Here is a 17616-nt window from a genome sequence, read left to right as displayed (position 1 = left end):
CATTGCCTCAAATGGTTGGTCAAATACTCAGCTCCTGAGATTTGCAAGGGCCCACTTGCCCAACTTATGTGTCCATCCCTGCTTTTCCCGTCAACTCAGTGGCCTGACACTCTTACCGGGGGAAGGGCTTAGAATTCACAGTCTTAAATTCCCTTCTAGTTTAGGCAGCAACACCACGCATGTTCTCCAGGAGCCAGCCTGACAGCACACGTGTTGCGTGAGAGCTTACCAAGTGCCCTTAGTGTGTCTTTGGTGCTTGTTGAGCCTCCCTTTCAGGTGAGCTGCAGGGCCAGATACCTTTCTTGAGGGGAGGGGAGGGCAGTGGGGAGGGAAGGTTGCACAGAGCCTGGAATACCGTGTACAAACGCTTGGTCACCGCAGATGGAGTTGCCTCTGGGATGGACATCTAGGAAGGGGGGAGCTCAGGGGATGTGATGTCAAAAGGTAACAGGAGGCCCTTGGAGGGCAGAGAACACACATTCTGTCACCTTCTCACCTTTGCGTAGAGCTGCCTCTGACATTTCACAGTTTATTATAACTATCTTCCAAAGGCAAATACTGAGGGAGGGAGGAGAGGAGGAAAAACCCTCACGAGGCCCTTTGCCCTGGTGATCAGCTATCGCTCAGGGGCTTGCCGCGACCTTGGTTCCCGAAAAGATAACGGAAATGGACCCAGAGGGGTCACCTGACTGCCGAGAGTTCACGAAGCAGCCCCGTGTGCGAACCTGTGGAGGATGTGTTTGCCTCATGCCAGCCTCCCTGGAGCTCTGAGAGAGCTGAGCCGCTGTGAGCTGTGTGCTCGCCTCCACCCCCTGTCCTCACAGGGACACGGTGATCCTACCTGGTGGGGCTCAGCCGGTGCTAGGCAAGTTCACTGTCTCCTTCCCTTGCCTTTCTGTTGATTCTTCGTCTCTAATTTCGGTTCATGACACTAATTCAAGCTTAGATTCAATGTATTTCCTTTTTGTTTCTTCTCTCATCCATTTACATGAAGAGCAATGGTGGCTATTCTGAATTATGACAGGGTGTGTGTGTAAGTGTTTAAGAATTACCTTAAGTTGGGAGGTAGGGGAAATTAGGTCTCCCAATGTGAAATTTCTCGAAAATGGAAATCACAGCTTGTGGAATCCTGTATTAAACTGGGGAAACCCTCATCCTTCTCTGAGAGAGGTTTTGGTCTCTCACACCTGTTCGCTTCCTGTTAATTTGCTTTTTCAAGGAAACCCAGTTAGGATGTTAAGTCTGCTATGTTAGTTTTCTTTTGCTGCACAACAAATTACCACACATTTCATGGCTCAAAACATCACCCATTTATTAGCTCACAGTTGTGTAGGTTGAAAGTCCAGCGCTGTCTGACTGTGTTCTCTGCATCGTAAGGCTGAAATCAGGTTGTTGGCCAGACTGAGTTCTTGTCTGGAGAATCTGGGGAAAATCCACTTCCAGGTCCATTCAGGTCATTGGCAGGATTCAGTTCCTGGTGGTTGTGGGACTGAGGACTCTGTTCTTTTGCCGTCAGCACGATGTTGCTCTCAGTTCCTGGCAGCACTCCCAGACCCTTTCCGCATGGCCCTCTCCATCTTTACAGTGGCACATGTCAGACTTTTCTCGTGCTTCCTCTGATTCCTCTTCTGCTACTCGCCAGAGAAATCCCTCTGCTTTGAAAGGGCCCACATGGTTAGGATTAGGCCCTAGTTTAAGGTTGCTTGTCCATGTGACATGCCCTAACTGCTAGAATAGAACCCATCATTTTCAAGTCCTGGGGACTGTGTGGGGCATACATGCCAGGGAGAGGGAGATCCTGGGGGACACTTAAACGTCTTGCCTACCGTATCGCTCACTGTGCTTTTCGTTGCTGTTGTGTTCGTCTGTTTTTTCCAAGGTTACAGAAGAGAATGGTGAACAAATGCCCTGTTACTTTGTCATGGTAAGCTTACAAGAAGTTGGAGGAGTTGAAACTAAGAACTGGACAGTCCCCAGAAGGCTCAGTGAGTTTCAGAATTTACACCGGAAACTTAGTGAGGTATGAATTCTTGTGAACACAGATTTAGAATAACTGAAGAAGAGATTTAAGAGCTCATTTCAATTTTTACACACAAAGAAACGGATTCATCTTTCTCCTTTGCTGTTGATACTGGCAAAGTGGCATTTTCAGCTTGACGTTTAGAAATTTACTTGAAGATCAACCATCTAGTCTAGTCTAAATCCTTCAGGATAGATAATTGTCTGACCTCCGTTGTATCCCCCAGAACCCCAGAGCTGGAGGAGAGCTGGGGAGCATCGATGGCCATTGGTTTCAGAGCTGCCAGTTGTGACCCACTGCGGGTAGTGAGATCAGTTCTGGGTTGCAGCAATAGAAAGAGGATAGAATATATTGCATTTCATCACATAAAGGAATTGCATCAGTAGAGTGCGGTGGTTGAGAGCACAGACTCTGCAGCCAGGCTGCTCGAGTTTGGATCCAGTTTTGATCCTCGCTTTACTATTTACCAGCTCTGTGACCTGGACCTGTCACTCTATCTCTTTATACCTCTTTTTATTAATATCTGTATTCTACTGATACTAATAGTGCCTTCCTTACCTATCTCACAGAGCTGTTGTAAGAATGAAGGGAATAAGCGTGTACAGAGCATTTAGAAGAACGTGCTGCACATAGTAAACATTATTTGTTTTTATTAGTAGTAGTTACAGTAGTAGTAGTAATGAGCACTGTTTCATGGTACTTTTGCTTCGGTTTTATGGGTGTGTATATTATAAGTATGGGTGTGTATATTATAAGTATGGGTGTGTATATTGCATAGATGGATGTGTGTATGTCTGGGTGTGTGTATTGTATGTCTGGGTGTGTATACGTTTGGGTATGTGTACTGTTATGTCTAGGTGTGTGTACTATATAATATATGGATGCATGTATCTGCATGTGCATTGTGGGTTGCAATGTGGTATGTATTTCCTACTGTGGATTTTAGTTTAAAATGTTTGAAAGCTACTAATCTAGGTCAGTTCTTTTATTTGATAGGTGAGGGAACGTGATCCCAGAGAGTTTAACTGACTCGTAGTAGGATGTATACATAACGGCCAAAGCAGGACTAGAATCCAGGTTGTCTTAGTTTCCATTCACGATTTTCCCATTTTTCTCAGGAGTTGCATCTTCTCTAACTCTCCATCTACTGGAGCTAATTGCCCTTTACCCCAGCAATTAAAGTGTTCTTCAGTTGTTTCTACCTTCATTTAAGTCCATTTTTCTCTTGCTCAGAATGAACTGATGCTGGTAAAACCCTACGGTCACCTCTCAGACCCTTCTTTTGCAAAGGAAATATGTCTGTTTCCTTTCACCTTTTCTTCTAGGGTGATTTTTAAAAAACACTTTTAATCAGTAATTTCTATCAAGAACAATTGCTCTGAAGCGTTAGAGGAAACAAGCCTTATAAAATTTCACGTCTGTCCTTTTGTCTCATTATATTTCTTCCTCTGTGGCCTGATTCCTGGGTTCTTCTCTCACCTTTGGCATTTCGTATTGTGTGAGTTTTTTTCTTTTCTTACTTACTTTCTTTTTTTTGGAGTTTTCATTTTTTGAAAGAACTCTTCCTGTTGACAGCTGTGATAGGTCCCTGTCGGGGCTGCTGTGACCCTGAAAACAGTAGGAGGGAAGGCCGTTGCAGGCACTCTGTGCTCACTTACTTTTCAGCACCAGTGATCTAGTCAGCATATTCCAGTGGCCCCAGTGCCTTAGTGAAGAGGCAGCGTCTGGAGCATTTGGAACCCACTGTCCTCCCAGCGTCTGAGGGGCAGGCTGCAGAGTCCTGCGGGCACTGAGGCCAGACTTGATGGCCAGATGGATGTGGGTTTCAGCCCCGATCCTCAGTTGTCCCATATGTAAAGTAGGGGTGACTCAGAGCCGTTACACACACCCAGCCTCTAGCACAGTGCCTGGCAAAATGCAGGATTTAATCCACAGAGGGAAGTTTATTATCTGTTAACATACTTTATTATTATTAATATATTTACATTCTGCAGTTTGCCCTTGAAAGGCAGTGATAAAGCTACAACCTGAGTTATTCTTTCTCTCCATGGTCTTTTGTCAACCCTGATAACTTTTTACAGAGATGTTGTAAACAGAGCACATTCTAAGAGAAAAGTTCTTGCTGGGAGCCACGTGTCCGTACCCCACACACTGTGCTCCGTGCCTGTGGTGCAGACCCACCTTCCCAGCCCAGCTCCACAATTTCCAGCTTCCAGGCGTTTGTAAGTCCACGGACAGGCGTTAGCTTTTTTCGTCACATGTCCTGTTCCTCCGGATTCCTTGAGCCTGGTTAGAACAGGGAGGTTTTCAAGGTCTTCAGTCTCAGAGGAACCTAGTATAGGAAGAGGATACTCGGTTTGTTCTTATTAAAAATCTAAAATTTTTTTAAAGATTTAAATGTAATTTCAATATACTAACATTTAATTTTTTTCCCTCACAGTGTTTCCCTTCTTTAAAAAAAGTCCAGTTGCCTTCTCTTAGCAAGCTGCCTTTCAAATCTGTAGATCAAAAGTTTATGGAAAAGTCAAAGAATCAATTAAATAAGTTTTTACAGGTAAGCAAACTTTCTGGATATAGGAGGAAAATTAGTTATTTGGGGGTTATTGGGGGTTGAACCGTCATCATTCTCAGAGTTTGCCTGTTTGCTTCCTGTTCTCACAGGTCAGGACAGATCCTCAAAATATCTTTGGTTTTGGGTTCTGGGGTTTGTTTGTTTTTTGGTGATATATGTATGTATATATGTGTATATATATGTATACTCTACAGACAGAAAATGCAGATACCATGTGTACGGCTTTCTCCAGTTTCACAAACTGGACACACCCTCATAACTAGCACCTAGTCCCAGAGACAGAGTGTCACCAGTCCCGCCAGCGTCACCACAGGTGACCGTGGTCCCGACTCACGACCACGCGCTTACAGCTGGTTTTGAACTTCACATGAGTGGAGTCACAGGGCGTGGACCCCCTTCACTCAGGATCGTGGGCCTGAGGTCCTCCCATAGGGCTATTTCAGTTGCAGACCGTTCTTTGATTTCATTTTTGTTCTCGTTTTCATTGTTGAATGGGCTTCTCCTGGCGTGAAACCCCTGCAGTCTGTTCGTGCTCTTGTTGATGGGCGTTGGGAGAGTTTCCAGGTGGAGGCTATTAATAAGCTGTCAGTGCTTGTCTTTCGGTGAATAGCTGCTGGGGAATCCCTAGGCATTTGGGGTTTTCAGTTTTTGTGAGTGGTCATAGCGGTTTGTACACTCTCACCAGCGGCATGCAGGCTTCTGTTCACTCCACACTGGACGGTTTCTTTTGTGAAGTTAAAGTTGTGTCTGCTCTTCTGTCGTGTTGCCTGTCTTTTCCATATCGCTTTGCAGGAGTTTCATGTGTGTTTTGGATGTGCATCTCTTGTCAGAGCAGATGTGCTGTGGCTATCTTCTTTCTGTGGGTTGTCTTTTCAGTCTCTTAATGAGCGTAAGTTCTCAATTTTAATTTAGTCCAATTTATCCATTTTTTTTCCTTTTGTGGTGAATGCCTTTTGTGCTTGTGGAGAAATCCTTGCCTACTGCAAGGTTCTAAAGATAGTTTCCTTATTTCCTCTAAACGCATAACTGGTTTCTTTCACTCTGTCTTTAGAACATAAGACCGAACAAAGGTATACTGTCTCCAGTAGCAAACCACTATTTATTTTTTCCTTAGGTGGGGCCTCTGTATTCAGGGTCTAGTTAAGTTGCTCACACCACGGCCCCCAAAGCCCGTATAGTTCTCAGGGGGCATGGACCTTTGCCTTGTGAAACACTTTTTGCCAGTGCAGTAGTAGCTAGAAGTCCTGAGACTTAATAACGGATGTTGCCAAATTCTTAGTAAAGGTTATGTTATATTCAGTTGGACCAGGGTGTGAATCATAGTAAAAGTAGGTACATTTTAGCTAGAGTTCCCTTGCAAGTGTTCCTAACTATTTTTCTCTCATATATTCATCTCTCTCTAAATATATATGTATTTTTTATAAATATATAAATGTGTGTGTGTGTGTATATATATATATATATATATATATGTGTGTGTGTATATGTATATATTTCCCTCAGGAAATAAAATAATTGTACCTTTGAAAAACTTTCCGAGTTTAATTATGGCAGAACTGGGATAGAGAATCATTAATGTTTAAATGCTATTACAGGAGAGAATTTAAAACTGAAATACTACCATCTCGTTGCTGATTCAGAACATCTAGGAAATATTAAACCCACTCAAGCATTGTACCTGATTAAATTGTTCAGATGAACTAAAGGTCTTGTTTGTGAAACGAATATGTATTATTCAAAATCCAAGCTTGTGAAGCCCCACGTGTGTAGCTCTGGGATCTTGCAGCTGATGCTTCCGTTTCCTTCCAGCCTCTGCTGTTGGGGGAGGGAGGGTCTCGGGTTGTCTGGCGCTTCCAGCCCTTCAGCTGCCTTTCCAGTTGTGCTGCAGAGACCGGGGTGCCCCCTTCACTTTTGGGCATGCAGGGAGGGGTCACTCGTGCCCCTGTTGGGTTGCTGGTGATGGAAATGGGTTAGTGATTCCTGCCCTGGTGCCAAGAGAAGCATGTGCTCTGTGCTGCCAGTAGGTGGCGTGGGTGAGGCTGGGGGCGGGGACCATCTGCCTGAAGAGGTGGAAGGGGCATCTCAAGGGGCCATTTGTCTTTTGATCAAGAGGACTGTAAGTCAGAAAGTAATGGTTTAAATTGCTTTTCATTTCCTCAAAGACTTCATGTGAAAGTGCTCACTATTTAATAACTTTAGGTAGATTACACAGCAGACTGAAGTTTCAAAATATCATCCCACCAGCTGCAGACAGGAAAAGCAAGATGCAAAAGGTTTAGTCTGAAAGGCAGATATTATTAGGTCCACAGGACCTTCCAGAAAAGAGGATTCCATTGAGTGTGTGTTTGTGTGAGTATTTATATATGACACATGGTTCCCTTCGAGGTATAGTGATAATAGATAATAATCCAGCCAGTCGTCCCTCACACACAGGCAGTTTACTCTAGCCGTCCCCGCAGTAGTGCGGCACCCACTTCTGGGTGTGCACGTGCTGTTCGCTCTTCCTGGAATGCTTTACTCTCCTCATCTCACACTGACTAGTCCTCTTAGAGACTCCACCTGTGTAGGACAACGTGCTCTAAGCCTTTGGGGGGAAGGAGTGGGAATTAGGATTATATTCTCAGCCTGAAGATGTGATAATATCCCAATTACACCTTGCCCCATAGACATAATCTTTGAGAATATTTCTAAGTTCTCATACATGTTCAATTTGGTTACTTTCCCTCATGATAGAATATAACTTAGTCCAAAGACTTGTCATCCTTAATGATTTCCTTAGTTACGTTGATTGCATTATTTGAGACTTAGCATTGGTTATCATTTGCTACTATTTAATAAAAGAGTGCTGGAGTGGAGATTAGCTAAAGGAAGTCAAGGTGGAGGGAGGCTGTCTCACTCCTAACCCACCCTCACGTGCAGCTGAGCATCTAATGCTCTACAAAAGGAATAAAGGCTCGGGGGCCTGCCTGGGAAGGCAGTAGTGACCCCAACTGCCTGTCCCCTAAATCTCCTTCCCCACGTCTGAGGCAGAACCTCCATCTTCAGGCCAGTCTTCCGCAGGACACAGGAAGCTGACAACCACTGGAATGCGGTGGGGGGGGGTGCTCGGGACCCCCCATCCCCAGTGTGGCACTATTGGGCTGCTCGGAGGTGCTTTTCTAGGGAGGGTCACAGGGTTTATCAGATTTCAAGCTTCATCTGAGCAAACATAATGTGAACGTCATGGACCAACTCCTCTGGGACCAGAATGTAGCCTGTTCTCCCAGCAGAGAGGGTTCTGCCATCAGAACCCCAGTGTTCCAGCCCCCCAGGGGGTTACATCATCCATGGGGCAGGATTTCTCATTGGTTCATTTATTCCTAAACCCTGTATCTGTGAGCACCAGACATTTACACATTCTTGTGGTCACATTGTTAATTTTCCTGTCTTATCAGTAGCACTTGCTTCATACGTCAACTTGATGCACGTTCTCCTTTCCTTTCTCCTAAGGCCAGAGAACTTGAGCACATTTCCAGTTTATGGGCCAGTAAAAACAGTTATAAAATTATGTAAACATACGCTACCTGGGGAAGGTGGAGCACAGGGACAGAAAACTACTGGCTGCCAGGCAGTTACCACCACGTGACAACCCAAAGCTCTTTTTTCAGCTCATGTACAAAGTCCGCACACACGTAGCCATGAAAGGGTTGGGTGGGATCCTTGTGTAGTGTGCAGAAAACACCCGTGACTTTCGAAGGCGGCAGCCCCCGGACCTGCAGGCGGTTTGCACAGTGAGACTTCACGTCGCCCTGAGCACGAGCAGGGCGCTCCAGTTAACCCACAGAGTGCAGTTTGCCATCAAGCTCGGTGAGAACTCATCTAATATATTTTATTTCAGGAGGAAAGGGAAGTGGTTTTAGGTTCAGAATTACGATGAAAGTAAATTTCCTGGGACAGTCAACTCTGCCTTCACTCCTCGTGGCTCCCAGCTCACAGACGAACCACGCAGGAGGCATTAATCCTCTTTCTCCCACAGAATCTGCTTTCAGATGAAAGACTGTGTCAGAGTGAAGCACTTTATGCCTTTTTGAGCCCTTCTCCTGACTACCTCAAGGTTATTGACGTGCAGGGGAAAAAGTCCACATTTTCATTATCCTCATTTCTGGAAAGACTCCCTCGCGACTTCTTCTCCCATCAGGAGGTGAGCTGTCTGAAGGTTGTATGTTTTTGAAGCATATTTAAGCACACGTCTTCTGGAGGCTGTTTGATGTGGCAGGTGTTTGTGGAAGGCCTGCTACAGATGGGGAGGAAGCAAATACCTTGAGTCACCATTGCTGTCATATTTGGGGACAGGGTTGATCACAAGGTAGGTGAGTGGCATGTGGATGGAGGTTCTGTGGGAGGCCCTCTGCGGAAGGTGGCCTGGCTGGCGCCCGGGACGGGGGCCGGCACCGCAGAGGGCTTGGAGCTAACGTTGAGGTTCAGGAGCAGAGGGTGCGTGTGCGGAACAGTCAGCAGGTCTTTGGGCCGAGGGGGGGCTTCGGGAGCGTGCGCTGAAGGAAATGAGGCCGAGGGTAGGAGGAGGGGCAAGGCCGCTGCGCTGAGGAGTTCAGGTTTTATCTGAGGGAATGGAAGGCCGTGTCACGTCCTGAAGCAAGATGCACCTCGCAGTGATGCGGGTGGGTGAAGGAGTGAATAGACAGGCTGCAGACATTTGCCATCTCATACCTGGCCCTCGGGCTTCCCTCCAGGGGCCCCTGACTTGGCTGAGGCCTGCGGCCCCTCGTTTGGCTCTCCAACAAGCTACACGAGAGCATCTCCGAAATGTGGCGTCTCCTTAGTTCAATGCCAGACGCCACCGCCTCTTCACCAGAATTGGTTTAACGAGCTTGGACAGAAGGAAGTAACCGTGGAAAGGAGCGTCTGCTTTGCCGCGTCCTGAGCTGGAGCAGAGCCCGCAAACCACAGGGTTCCGCCTGCCTGCCTGCCTGCCTCCCTCCCTCCTGGGCACCTCCCCGCCTCTTTCCTGCATGCCACACGTGTCACGTCTGGCCGTACTTGGCCCCTCCCCTCTGTCACCTCCCATTTATCCCTGCACCTCTTGGGATTCACCCTGTGGCCCAGTCACTCCGGGAAACTGCTCTCGGAAGGAGGAAGGCCAGTGGCCGACCGGCAGCCTCCTGCAGCCTCTGATGCTGCTGGACATGCAGTGTGAAGCCGTGAAGCTGGGGGTGCCCCTCCGGCCGCTGATTTCTCAGCCCTCTGCTCTGCTCGTCACGCCCCCAAGGCCCTGTTGTTGGGCCGCTGCTTGTTCCCGCAGCCTCAGCTGCCCCCCCGCACACATCCGAGTGAACTTCCTCAGTTGTCCTTCCACTGCCTAACGTCTGCACCCCTGTTGCAGCTCTTCACCCTGCTTGGAGAAGCAGCCACGTGCATGCTGGCCACCTCCCCGCAGAGCTAAGGGCCTCTCAAAGTCGGGATCCACGTCACACTCGTTGGCACTAGCCTGGTGCCTGGCATAAATGAGTTCTCAACGGAAATTTGCTGATACGCAGATCAAGAAGTGAGACTAGCTGAAGTACAGAATAAAAGCTCGAATCAGAGCTTTAAAAATAACTAAATTACTTTAAATTATACATGTCTTTAAAAAAACAGTGAATTTAAAATATTTCAAGTTAAAAAGCCTTCCTTTTAAAACTCAAAATGGTTAGAAAGCTGTTTTGTTATCTCCGAATTCACTCCTCATTAATACAGTGACAGAGGCTTTTCAAAATTATTTTAGACCTTGAATGAGACTTTAGGATCAAGCTATGCCCTGAGTTTAGATACACTTTGGCCTCTTTGTGAAAATGCATAGGTTTCTGCATGTAGGGAAGTTGAAGGATTGTGTGAGGTTGAACTATAAGTGCATCATTCGGAATTGACCCTGGGAGGAGAACGTATCACCTTCCTTGGATGAGTGACCTGCTTCCTGTGACTTTACTGTTCCCCCAGGAGGAGGCAGAGGAGGACAGTGACCTGTCAGATAGTGGTGATGACGTGGATGGAAGGAAAGACTCTTTGGCTGAACCATGTTTCATGCTGATTGGGGAGATTTTTGAACTTCGAGGAAGTAAGCTTCTTTATTACTATTCAGTGGTTTTGCTGGTTAAGTGGACACACACACACACACACACACACACACACACACACACACACACACACACACACACACACACACACACACACACACACACACACACACACAATATCCCTTTGTTCCTGAATCAGACATGTATTTATATTCATTCAGCAAATACTTTTACAGGCCAACCAGATACCAAGGCAGGTTCTGAGGACACAACCTTAGGACAGATATCCCTGTACTCATGGAATTTAGGGTCCTGCTTTACCCTGCACCATGTTCCTCTGTATACAGAAAGCTTGAATGCTTTGAATTTCTTTTTATGTGACTTAGCATCGCCTCATTGCTTCATCACCAAAAGGTATACGAAAGTTAATTTTGCATAGCAGAGGAAGAGCCCTGTTGTTAAAGGTGAATATGTGGCCAGGGACGCAGGGACGCCCGAGCCTGCTTTCAGCCTCCTTTCCTCCCTAGAGGACTGGTCATCCGTGGAGGCGTGGGGGCATTTTGTCCACAGGGGACACTGGCATGTCTGGAAACAGTTTTGGTTGTCACAGCTCGTGGGAGGGTGCCGCTGGCATCTCGTGGGGCGGAGGCCAAGGGCGCTGCTAAAGCATCCTCCAGTGCACAGGACAGCCCCACAGCAAAGAGTTATCCTGTCCCAAACGACAGCAGTGCCAAGGTGAGGAATCCTACCCCAATAGTTCCTGAGGGGAGACGTACTTAGAAGAAACAAGAGCAAAAGGAGGATCAGAATACTCTTTTGTTAAAACCTGAGCAAGTGCCTCTCTCCCGAAGCAGTACCGGGGTGAAAGGTCAAACAGTACTTCTTGGCTTTAGTCTTGAGTCCTGAATAGGACTGTCTACCCGCCCTCACCTTCCACAGTCCCCAACCTGTAAATGGCGACGCCAGCATACTCGGTCACACCTGGAGCCTCGAGTCCTAGCTAGAGGTGTGCCAGGTGCCTAAAGGCACAGCTGAGCGCCTAGCAGAGGAAGCGCACAAGAGGAGCAGGGTTTCGCAAGGCACAGCAGTGCTCCAACCGGGAGCACGTTGCTCGGAGAACGTCCTGGGCTCTGCCCACTTGGATGAGCATCTTTTCCCTTTGGGCAAAGAAGGTGGGCTGGGAGTTGGTCCTATGCAGGAAGCCGGCTGTGCATTGGTTCTTATTTATATATCCCTTAACATGTCGCTTAAAGGATTCTTCGCAGATGAAGAAACTTCAAGTGCTTTTACAGGCTTGGGCGCATCTTTTATGTCTTCTAATCCTTGGTATCTTTACAACGATTGATGCATAGTAGGTGATCAATGAAAATGCTTGGATGGATGGATGGATGAATGAATGAATAGGCAAGAAAATTTTCAGTGCCGGGATTGTTTTGGTCATTGAACTTTTTCTTCCTCTAAGCCAAATCTTAAAATAATCAGCAAACACTTTGGGAGCTTATGTTTTAGATATGGCTCCATAGGGGAAACAAAAATATCTCAGAGGTAGATTCTTTCTTCGGTGAATTTACAACATAATGGTTTCAAAAATGTAATTCACATTAAGCAATAGACACAAATTCTAAACTCCAGGCAGAGATTTATAGATAAGCATGTTCATTTGAGCATAATTACGGTAAGGAAAAATTGGAACTAAGCTAAATTCAGAAATGGGTGATAGTTAAATTAAGAAATATCCACATGATGGAATATCGTCCAACTATTAAGGATCCTTGCAGATGAAAAAGCTATAGCTGGTCCGACACTTTAAGATGTGTGCTGGTGTTGAACTTGGTTCAGTACAGGCCGGAAAAAACAGTTCTCCCCCAAACCCGGAGGCTGGCTCCTCCACAGTGAAGTCTGCCCATTAAATCATGAGTCCTCCCCATGTCCCACAGAGTCGGTAAGAACGAGGAAGCACCGTCTCGGCCTTGGGTCAGCGTGTTCTCTGCGACACAAAGAGACTGAGAAGCCTGGTGGACGTGTCAGAGGCAGTCAGGGCAGGAGTAGGGCTCCAAGTCCTCTCTGTGGTGTGCATCTCCTCCCTCATGTGCACCTGCTCAGAATATTTGGTTTTGCTAGTGACTTTCCAGAGGGGAGTAAACAGAACATCATTGATAATGAGATGTGATATATTTGCCATCAGCAAAATCCTAGTGTTGCCGCAGCTGCCTCCATGGCCTCGAACGAATGAGTCCTTGGAAAGAATAATGGGGCTATTCTGTGTTGGAGTGGGGGACTAGGGAAGGGCAGGAAGATGTCGTAGAGTCAGGGGCATCAGTGATGGGAGAGAATCTGTAGCAGAGCCGTTTTGGGTTCCTGCTCTAGTTCAGTTTATGAAAATGGACCAGAAGTGTAGCTGTTTTAAACATTTATAACCAGTCACTCGGCTGTCCGGCACTCTTCCTGGAGTTGCTCGTGTCTCCAGACCCTCTGGGTCTGAGCTACCTGTCTGCTGCCTGAGAAAGGTGGAGGGAAGTTCTCATCCCTGCCAGACACACCCCTCCCAGCCGGGACGCCAGCCTCAGATGGGCACGCCTGCAGCGCGCTCTGAATTCCATCAACACTTAGGGCACTTCTGAGGCGTGGTCCTGACCCCAGGACTTGACACTTACTTGAAGGATTACCACCACTGCACCTGGACACTTAGATCCATTTTTAAAGTTAGAAATGACTTGAGAATGTGTTAAAGTCTAGCACCAAGTGTGTGTTAACTGTTGATTTCTGTTTGGGTGCCTTCCCTCGTACAGAGGTGTTTGTGAATTTACCCCTTTTTTTCTTTGGTGCAGGAGCCCTGAATTCTTGGCCCCATCATAGCCAAGTCATGTGTCACTAGCTAAACATTGCAGTGGATGGAAGTGAATATATAAGCGGAATATTTGGTTTCGATTCCAATTTGCAGACCAAAAATATCCTCACAGCATTTCTTTGCCTTCTTTTGGTTTATATTCATATTCTACACTTATAACAATGTGTCTCCTAATCTAGTGCTAATAGTAAAAGTTTAGATATGTAGGACCCTTCACAAAACTCTTTCACACAAAGTAGTGCCATGACTCTCCAGCAAAACGAAAGTACATGCTAACACTGTCCTTTTCCAGATGAGGAAACTGAGGCTCGGAGAAGGCGATGGTGGCCGCCTGCTCCGGGCGGTGGTGCAGGAGCGATGAGTCCATGGCTTACTCGGAATCCTGGGGCTTCCCAGTCCCCCTTTCTTCCCCCACGGGCATAAAATATATTAAAATGCATGATCTACAAACTACTATTCAAAAGGGAGCAGTTAGACCTATCAGTTTCTTAATATTTCAAAATATTTGTCAACATCTGACTACAGATGCTTCTCGTTCAGAGCCGTGTATTAGAACACTGGGTTCAACAAGCCAGGCACAAATCTAAAAGGAATTGCACTGTCTGCTAGTGGAAAACAGACGTCAGTAGCCCGGGGACACATGAAGTGAAGTTTTAGTTCCACTTGCTAGCTCAGCTGTTGTTAGGCATTGAAAAGCTGTAAGAAGTCTTAAGTTTCCCCTCATCAGTTGCAAAGTAGAAAATGAAAGCTTATTCATTCGAGTATTCCTGGGCAGAAGTTTGCTAACCTAGACCCAAATTCTGTGGATATCAAAGCCCCTTAGTGTCCAGACTTGGATTGAGTGACGTGGTTAAGATTTATGCTTTGTGCTGCTATGAAAATGTCACGATTGTGATAGCCTGTGGTAATGCTTTTCCTCTGATTTATATTTTAGTGTTTAAATGGGTGAGAAGAACATTAATTGCTCTCGTTCAGGTCACTTTCGGAAGAACCATCAACAAGTGAGTTGCACGAAGCTAATGTTTGAATTCATGCCCTAGCCTTTGCCTTAACAGTCCAATTACATCCCCAACTAAAGGTTTTTTCGTTTCTCTCTTTATTTCTGGTATGATTCTAAGATTGGATAGGGAAGCAGATTTCTACAAGACTGTCTCCTCCAGAATGCGCGGTGCACCAGATAACAAGCTTGGGCTGGCTCTGGCAGGCTGGTTGGCGAGGGTCAGAAGATTGTTCTGGAAAGTTCTCTGTTGGCCATGATGACTGGTTTTAATATCTTGGGTACAGCGTTTTTATGTCACATGATGTGGATCAGTTTAAGGCTTAGACTCTGAGCCAAAATGAAAGTAGGATGAGCATCGCACGGCAGGTATTTATTTGAAGGGAAATGCAAACCATATATTTTTTTAGAGTTGGGGTGATACTAAAATAGTACTTCCTCGTTAGTTGATAGCTAGGTATCCATGAGGGGTGTGTGTACCCTATAACACTATTATAAGCCATATGCATATTCTGAATTGTATCACGTTACCCATATCCCTAAGGGTTATACTCTATGCCCAGTACCCAATGCTTACGAGGCTGTAGCATTATGAGTTCCCCACACAAAAACTGGGAGTCAACTGCTAAAACTAAGGGGGAAAAAAAATCTAAACTAAACAAGCCCCATATTATATTTTTATTCAGTTGTAAATAGAATATATTTTCCTTGTGGTCATAAACCAAAATTTACTTCTGTTTATTTCTAAGTTTTTTTAAAAAATGGTGGGGCTTCCCTGGTGGCGCAGTGGTTGAGGGTACGCCTGCCGATGCAGGGGACACGGGTTCGTGCCCCGGTCCGGGAGGATCCCACATGCCGCGGAGCCGCTGGGCCCGTGAACCATGGCCGCTGAGCCTGCGCGTCCGGAGCCTGTGCTCCGCGACGGGAGAGGCCACAACAGTGAAAGGCCCGTGTACCACAGGAAAAAAAAAAAATGGTGTTAGTGGCTTGTTTAGTTGACTTTTAGTATCGTGGGCTTTTAAGTGGAAAAATGCCCTGTTTAACTTACAGTTTCAGTCTGAGGCAAACCTCTTAACCTTAGTACTGACAGGCCTTGGATAAAGAAGTTTTCAAAATGGCCCTATTTTTCTCATAACTCCAGACTCGCTAACTTATTTTCTTTTTCAGTTTCAGAAAATCATGCATACATTCCCTGCTCCTATTTATGATATTGGCTCTTAATTTTAAGATGAGCAGCTGTGGTTTGAGTGGTGAATACATTAGGCGGGGGAGGGGCACCACGTAGGGAATTTTCAGGCTGTGGGTTTCAGTGGGCTTTTTTTATCAGGTAGAGAAATTACGGAGCATCTGGCCCTGTGCTGTTTTGCCTCCGGCAGACAAGGACACATCATAAAATTAAGTAGCAGCACAATAGGTGCCTCTCGCCTTGTACCAACTGTAATTTCACATCCCAGAATTGCTGCAAAAGCTTCCTCCAGTTTTGGCTAATACAAAGTCAGACCTAAATTGATAGAAAATGCTTAGGTGATGGCCTTTGGTAAGTCACTCACCTAATTTTAAGTTGCAAACTGAAATTTTCCTTCTTCATTTCTTCACGCAGTGCTGGTGAGTAACCCAAAGACTACAGGCAAAACAAGCTGTGTTTTTATGTAGATTTTACTTAGGCAGGTCAGCAGGTTCTCAAAGCCAAAGCCCCATTGAACTAATAAAATTATTTTATTTGATCTAGATATGAATTGCACAGTTCTAAGCAGTATCGGGAAGTATCTTAGGAGACATGCAGTTACAAACAGGATTACCATGGTTCTGACTCACAGTGGAATTTAGACTTCATTGGTGACTAGTTACTGTGTGCAAAGTGCTGGGCTTGAAACATCTATTTCAGATATTATTTCTGAAAACCTCACATTGTCCCTTTAAAAATCTGGTTGGGAATTCAGATTCTTAAAGGGCTTTTTATTATTCGTGAATTAAGTTTGAAACTTCAGGTCTTTCTTGCACTAATAGTCCAAGGTGATTCTGCTCCCATTTTCTGCAGAGATACTTCCCTTCCCAACCTCAGCACCGCTTCTGGCTCTGTGAGCTGTGCTGCTCTCTGCAGCAGTCCAGTGGTTGGCTGGAATTTGATGAAGTAGGGTTTATGGAAGACCTGGGTAACCAGATAAAAGCCACTTATTTATAACCGTGCAGGTCAAGATCTGCCCGATTTTCACTCCTGTGGGAAGGTGACGTGGCTGGATAGCAGTGTATCTTTTCAAAGTCCCCCCCTTTGTGGTGAAAGGGGGGTGTCTTTTCCCCCTTTGCCCCGTGAGCATGTGAGATGTTTCCGGGGTCAGACAACTCTGCCCAGCATCCTGTGCCGTGGCCGCCCCAGGGGACAACTAGTGAAGAAGCTTGGTTCTCCCCAGGACTCCCAGAGCTCAGGGAGCTCTTCACAGTCTTTTAAAGCGGATTGATGCTTTCAGTTTATACCACTTCATGGAGAAATTAGTATGTTAAGTACCGTGCACAGTTAAGAGTAGTTGCAAGCTTCAAACAAATCAATCTCCTCTCAGTTCTTGCTTTTCCAGATTGAAAGACACCGTGCGGCAAACATTTAGAGAATTCAGTACCAGTGAAAATGTGAGCTCCAGGAATGAATGGCTGTCAGTGTTACCAAAATAAAAACTTTCCGAGTCAGAGTTTAAAAATCCAATTCCTAGTTTATTCGTCAAACGCTTATCTTAACCTACCCATTGATAAATGCCTTGTGAGAATAGAGAATAAGATTTTTAAAAACCTCATCCAAGAAATATTTTGCTCTTGAAAGACAACTCCGGGACGCAGTGGACTGGGCTCTCAGCGAGCAAATGGTGGTCTACTACATCGGCGCTCTCCGGGATGCTTTGTGGCCCGGTGGGAATTTGGCACCTCCGAACACAATCCCAAGTGAAGAGCAAAGCCAGGAAACAAAGCGGAGAGCACAGCAGAAGCTGCTTGAAAACATTCCAGGTGAGGCCTGGGCTCTGACCCTGAAAGTCGCATGAAAAGGGAGTGTTGATGGCCCTTCTCCTTTTGCACTTACAGTTTGTATAAATGCCTTATTAGAAAAATTAGAAAAATTTAGAAAAATTCTAAATTTTCTCCTTA

At 45.9% G+C, this 17616-nt stretch overlaps 1 protein-coding gene across 6 annotated transcripts in view; it reads left to right on the top strand.

Moving 5' to 3' along the window:
* The window catches only part of SNX25 (sorting nexin 25), a 109071-nt gene that overhangs the window by 90200 nt on the left and 1255 nt on the right, over positions 1-17616 (top strand). The window contains exons 12-19 of one of the 6 annotated variants that reach the window (XR_009538220.1): positions 160-276; positions 1880-2020; positions 4461-4574; positions 8608-8772; positions 10566-10683; positions 14425-14491; positions 14609-14702; positions 17297-17478. Coding sequence is in view for 3 of the 6 variants with exons in the window: in XM_060136236.1 (XP_059992219.1) it covers positions 160-276; positions 1880-2020; positions 4461-4574; positions 8608-8772; positions 10566-10683; positions 14425-14491; positions 17297-17478 (904 nt within the window). In the remaining 3 variants the exon portion in view is untranslated. The other 5 variants (XR_009538221.1, XM_060136236.1, XM_060136237.1 and 2 more) reach the window with 5 other exon arrangements.

This window comes from Lagenorhynchus albirostris, chromosome 21 (genome assembly GCF_949774975.1).
Source record: "Lagenorhynchus albirostris chromosome 21, mLagAlb1.1, whole genome shotgun sequence".
NCBI classification, from domain to species: domain Eukaryota; kingdom Metazoa; phylum Chordata; class Mammalia; order Artiodactyla; family Delphinidae; genus Lagenorhynchus; species Lagenorhynchus albirostris.
This window is presented reverse-complemented; position numbering and strand designations above follow the sequence as displayed.